Source organism: Entelurus aequoreus, linkage group LG06 (assembly GCF_033978785.1).
Source record: "Entelurus aequoreus isolate RoL-2023_Sb linkage group LG06, RoL_Eaeq_v1.1, whole genome shotgun sequence".
Taxonomy (NCBI): domain Eukaryota; kingdom Metazoa; phylum Chordata; class Actinopteri; order Syngnathiformes; family Syngnathidae; genus Entelurus; species Entelurus aequoreus.
The window spans coordinates 8406347-8413056 of NC_084736.1; the positions used below are offsets into that span (position 1 = coordinate 8406347).

At 37.6% G+C, this 6710-nt stretch overlaps 1 protein-coding gene across 1 annotated transcript; it reads left to right on the top strand.

Annotated features, from left to right (window-relative positions):
- Nucleotides 1-2556: 2556 nt before the first annotated feature.
- On the top strand, nt 2557-6477 carry LOC133651426 (rRNA methyltransferase 2, mitochondrial-like). The gene is made up of 2 exons (XM_062049377.1): nt 2557-2898; nt 5854-6477. Exons 1-2 carry the CDS (start codon nt 2574-2576, stop codon nt 6282-6284), a joined length of 756 nt encoding a protein of 251 aa, XP_061905361.1. The 5' UTR covers nt 2557-2573; the 3' UTR covers nt 6285-6477.
- Nucleotides 6478-6710: the final 233 nt, after the last annotated feature.

Sequence of the window (6710 nt, forward strand, 5' to 3'; positions counted from 1 at the left end):
ATTTGTTTTAATTAAATCAACATAAAAAACACAAGATACACTTACAATTAGTGCACCAACCCAAAAAAACTCCCTCTCCCATTTACACTCATTCACACAAAAGGACCGCCTTATTTATGCTCCGGCCAATCATAGACATCTCCTAAGGGTACGCAGCATCGAGCGCTACTTCCTACTGGCGCTGACGAGACGCGGGGCCGCCATCTTGGAGTGGTGATCCGCTCCACTCAGTGCAATTCATTTGGCAGGGGCAATGAACTGTCAGCGCATTTAATTCATCTTACCTCACTGAATACCATTGATTTTCACACGCTTTTTTTTTGTCATTGATTGATTGATTGATTGAAACTTTTATTAGTAGATTGCACAGTAAATAAATGATAAATGGGTTATACTTGTATAACGCTTTTCTACCTTCAAGGTACTCAAAGCGCTTTGACAGTATTTCCACATTCACCCATTCACACACACACTGATGGAGGGAGCTGCCATGCAAGGCGCTACCAGCACCCATCAGGAACAAGGGTGAAGTGTCTTGCCCAAGGACACAACGGACGTGACTAGGATGGTAGAAGGTGGGGATTGAACCCCAGTAACCAGCAACCATCCGATTGCTGGCACAGCCACTCTACCAACTCCGCCACGCCGTCCCTAGTACAGTACATATTCCGTACAATTGACCACTAAATGGTAACACCCAAATAAGTTTTTCAACTTGTTTAAGTCAGGGTCCACGTAAATTGATTCATGGTAAAATAGAATATTCTTATATGCTATATAGACGTCCAAGATCAAAACTGGGAATATAATCCCAGAGAAGGTCATACGTGTAGCTATGATAAAGGACACATGTTTTGGCGTGTTTTGTTATTCATAGTTTGCTTAACAGTAATTGGATTGATTGATTGATTGATTGAATGAAACTTTTATTAGTAGATTGCACAGTACAGTACATATTCCGTACAATTGATCACTAAATGGTAACACCCGAATAAGTTATTCAACTTGTTTAAGTCGGCTCCACGACTCCACGTTAATCAATTCATGGTAAAATAGAATATTCTTATATGCTATATAGACGTCCGAGATCAAAACTGGGAATATAATCCCAGAGAAGGTCATACGTGTAGCTATGATAAAGGACACATGTTTTGGCGTGTTTTATTATTCATATAGTTTGCTTAACAGTAATTTGATTGATTGAAACTTTTATTAGTAGATTGCACAGTACAGTACATATTCTGTACAATTGACCACTAAATGGTAACACCCGAATAAGTTATTCAACTTGTTTAAGTCGGGGTCCACGTTAATCAATTCATTCTCAACTCTGTGGTAATATTCTTTTCACAAAATACAACCAATAGATAGATAGATAGATAGATAGATAGATAGATAGATAGATAGATAGTACTTTATTGATTCCTTCAGGAGAGTTCCCTCAGGAAAATTTAAATTCCAGCAGCAGTGTACAGAATTGAGATCAAATTTGAAAAGTAAAAAGTAAATAATGGGGGTATAAATGGAAAATAGAAAAATATTACAATAAGAATAAAAATAAAAAGCAACAATAGACATACAAATATAACAGTAAAATAAGAATATAACAAGATAAACTAGGCAGTAGTGACCATGTTATGAAAAAGTATTGCACTGTTATTGTTTTGCATCCCCTGTCATCCTAGTACTCCCCCTCCCCAGGTGTAAAAGAAAGGGCATCTCTATCCTCATTCAAAACCGCACTAAAAGAACACATCCAGGCAACTTCAACCCTAAACTAACACCCTCCCCCTTCCACAACCCACCTCCCCGGATTGTAAATAATCAAATGTAAATAATCAAATGTAGATACTTATTCTTATGCTTTCTGATCTCTCTCTCTCTCTCTCTATGTTCACAATTTGCTGTACATATCCTACCAAGTCAGACCTACACTGTTTCAATGTCCATTTCTCTGATGATGCAATTGTTGATGACTGAAGTTGATATCAACCAAACCTAACCCCCCCCCCTCCACATCCCACACCCCGGATAGTAAATAATGTAAATAATTCAATGTATATACACTGATGATTATCTTGTGTGATGACTGTATTATGATGATAGTATATATCTGATAGTATATATCTGTATCATGAATCAATTTAAGTGGACCCCGACTTAAACAAGTTGAAAAACTTATTCGGGTGTTACCATTTAGTGGTCAATTGTACAGAATATGTACTGTACTGTGCAATCTACTAATAAAAGTTTCAATCAATCAATCAATCAAAACCCCCCAGAGAGGAGTTGTACAGTCTAATGGCGTGTGGGACAAAGGAGTTTTTTAGTCTATTAGTCCTGCACTTGGGATGAAGTGTACGACTAATAGTAAAATAGCACGTTAATGTTAAATCTTACTTGTGAAAAGTAATCCCCCAATTGTTTTCTACCTGTCAACTGTCAGTTTAGGCTGCTCGCCGGCTCCTCATCACCACTTCAAGATGGCGGCCGAATTTCTCGCGTCACAGCAGCCAATGCTGCGTCTCCTGAAAAGATGCCTATGCAGCCAATGGGGAGTTCTATTTCGACGCATGCGCACTCCATCCCACTTCCGGTTTCTCGTCCTTCCAGAAAGCATGTTTACAAGTCCCATACAGCGAAGACTGATCCACCTGACGTGGCGTCATCCGAAGAAGAAAAGTCCCGCGGAAAAAAGGTGGCTCGTCCGCCAGTCGAACGACCCCTACGTCAAAGCTTCGCACGCCGGGAACTTTCGCTGCCGGAGCGCCTTCAAATTGCTGGAGATCGACGACAAGTTCCGGCTCCTTCAGCCGGGATGCAGCGTGGTGGACTGCGGTGCTGCGCCCGGAGCCTGGAGCCAGGTGGCGGTTCATAGGGTCAACGCGGCAGGGACAGGTGTGTAAATATGAACGCTTGGAGTTATTCATATTACAATATATATATATATAAATAAGTTAACAACCTGCAAACATATAAGCAATATGATGATCCAAACTGCACATGAATACAAATTAATTTTATAGCACAAAATGCAACTTATTTAGGCTGACCCTATTCTGAAATCCCAAAAAGAGGACACATATATGCGTGCCAAGGCCGGGACTGGGTGAACATTTGCCAACGATACTCGAACTTGCTTTAAAAATAATATATTTATTTAAATAAAGCATTTTTTCTCCTCTGTTGACAGCAGTGTTGGCGCTAGGAATTTTCAAAATGGGGTCCCAGGGACCCCATCAAGTCATAAAAATGGGGTCCCACAGTAAATTTTTGGGGTCCCACTTTTTTGTAAACGTTTTGAAAAAAAAAAAGATAAACGTATGCATTATCCTGTTATATCTCACATTCTATATTGTGTTTTGGAAAAAGGTTGCATAAATGTTACTTAATTCATAAAAAAAAAAAAAGAAAACAAATATGTATATATATGTAAATGTATTCAGTTATAAACATTCATTCACTTTCTTCTTTCCTTCATGGATCTAAACCAGGGGTCCCCAAACTTTTTGACTCGTGGGCTGCATTGGGTTAAAAAAATTTGGCCGGGGGCCGGGCTGTATATATATTTATATATATATATATATATATATATATATATATATATATATATATATATATATATATATATATATATATATATATTAGGGCTGCAACTAACGATTAATTTGATAATCGATCAATCTGTCGATTATTACTTCAATTAATCGATTAATAATCGGATAAAAGAGACAAACTACATTTCTATCTTATCCAGTATTTTATTGAAAAAAAACAGCATACTGGCACCATACCTATTTTGATTATTGTTTCTTAGCTGTTTGTACATGTTGCAGTTCATAAATAAAGGTTTATTAAAAAAAATAAAAAAATAATTAAAAAAAACAACCTCTGCGCATGCGCATAGCATAGATCCAACGAATCGATGACTAAATTAATCGGCAACTATTTTAATAATCGATTTTAATCGATTAGTTGTTGCAGCCCTATCATATATATATATATATATATATATATATATATATATATATATATATATATATATATATATATATATATATATATATATATATATATACAGTATATATATATATATATATATATATATATATATATATATATATATATATATGTATATATATATTGTTGCGTCGACAGCTCTTCCTCCCAAGGAAGTCAAAGTCTGCTGTCCACTCCCAAGTTCTTTTAATGGCAAATAAGCTGATGTTAAATTGACCACCAAAAGCAGTAGTTGGTATTTCGTTGTTTATTGTCAAAGCTTTGGCAATAATGAGACCAATCCAGCACCCAAGCGTTCCCTAGCCCGGTCCAGATCGGTCTAGCTCAAAACTCCCGCAAGTCCCGTGATCCTCCGTCTCTCCCTGCCCCCACTCTCTTTGTTTAGACTACTCCGAGTTATCTCTACTCTGACACATTCCAATCTAGAAGGCCAACACCTCACTATGAGACTCAAAAGAAGGAAGAATACTAGCTATTCTTTATATGACTATAGGAGTTTAGAAATAAGTAACACTTAAATATGGATATATGGAAAATATCCCGTTCCATCAATATATATATATACATACGTATATATATATATATATATATATATACACATACACATATATACATTGTCTTTTTTATCCGTTTTGACATTTAACATTGTCACGTTATCGATGGGAAAATGAATTTTTAGACAATATGATTTGCCTGAGCGGCTAGGAGACACAGAGAGTAACAAGCGGTAGAAAATGGATTAGAAAGGAAAGATTTAAAAAAAAAAAAAAAACCCACTTTTTTTTAAACTTTGGACTTCCCGTGGGCCGGATTTTGGATGCTGGGGGGCCGGATTCGTAGTTTGGGGACCCCTGATCTAAACTTTACCACTGCTGGTTGTTTTTTCTCTGTTTTTATTTAATAAGTTGTGGGTGTATTTATTTCAGTATAAAAGTGTAAAAAGTGTTTTGCTTGGCTCATGAAATGAGATCTATTCCTCATTTCAAAATGTTTAAATTTTTTAAATGTTTTTTTTTGGTTTGTTTGTGTGGTTTTCCGCCCTTTTTTGTCAAACAAAACTATGTTTTTAATGGCAAACACACAAAATATGCAAAATCTTCCACCAAAAATATTTTTGAAAGTGGAATATTTGATGTGAAGTAATGGGAACCTTGGATAGGTCAATAATTCATAATAACATTGATTTTGATTCAATATTATGTTTTGAGCAATGACAGTTTGAAAGAGGAAAAAAAACAGCTTTGTTTTATTAGTCAACATTGCAACTTTTTCTAAACTACATTTAACCTTTAAGCTTTTTTATGTTCACTTTTGTTATGTTTTTGTTTATTTTAATAGTATTTTTAGAATGTGCCGTGGGCCATTAAAACATTAGCTGTGGGCCGCAAATGGCCTCCGGGGCACACTTTTGACACCCCTGCTATAGATAATAAAAAATTAAATGTGATAAATCTATGGATAAAAAGCAGAGCCTGGCGACGCATGCGCGTTTATCATAACTCTCTCTCTCTGTCTCTGCCCCTCCCTCACCAATGCTGCTGCGCGCACAATTTGTTTTGTTTTCAACCCCTTCTTAACCCTGAACGTACATTGAAAATACACGCAAAATGCCGGACATTTGAGGCGTTTAAGAAACTCCGCCCGGACAGCTCCGCAAAAGAGGACATGTCCGGTGAAAAGAGGACATATGGTCAGTCTAACTTATTGTGTTATTACATTAATGTACAATATATTACTTTTAAGCATATATGACTACAAATGCAACATAATTAAATTATTGAGCTAAATACAACAATATTACATGTATTTAAAATAATTCTGTTTCAACTGAAGATTCAAAGTTACCCTGTGGTACGGTCCTCGGCATTGACCTCCAAAACATGCACGCTCTGGATGGCGCCCACTTCCTGTCCAGCCACGACGTCACCGACCCCGCCACGCACGCCAAGCTCTCCCGCCTGCTCCCCGGGGGCCAGGCTCATCTCCTCCTCAGTGACATGGCCCCCAACGCCAGCGGCTTCCGGGACCTGGACCACGAGAGAGTCGTCACGCTGTGCTTTTCTCTCCTGGACTTGGCCGAGAAGATCCTGCGGCCTGGAGGTTCTCTCCTGTGCAAGTACTGGGACGGGTCCCTGGCCGGTGGACTCCAGGATAAACTCTCGCTTGCGTTTGGTAGCGTACAGAGTTTAAAGCCAAATGCAAGCCGGAAGGACTCTGCGGAGAGGTATTTCCTCGCCAGGAAGTACAGTAAAGTTAAGGGATAGAGGATTTTAATACCACTGCCAGTTTGTTTCCACCACTGTTTGAAAATAAAAACTCAGGACAGGAGGTTAAAGATGCCTTTTCTGATTAAATTAGTGGGTGTTTTCTCCCAGTCAGGGTTGATACAGTAGTTCACAGGTGTCACACTCCATAAACCCCTGAAATAATATGAGTCAATAAAGCATTTTATTATTTACTAAATGTAACCTTTTCATTGTGACAGACAGAAATACAAGTATTGTATGCTATCTAGTATATTTTAAACTGTATTGCATGTAATGCAACAAATACAATACTACATGGGGTCACCAACCTTTTTGAAACCAAGAGCTACTTCTTGGGTAGTGATTAATGCGAAGGGCTACCAGTTTGATACACACTTAAATAAATTGCCAGAAATAGGCAATTTGCTCAATTTACCTTTAACT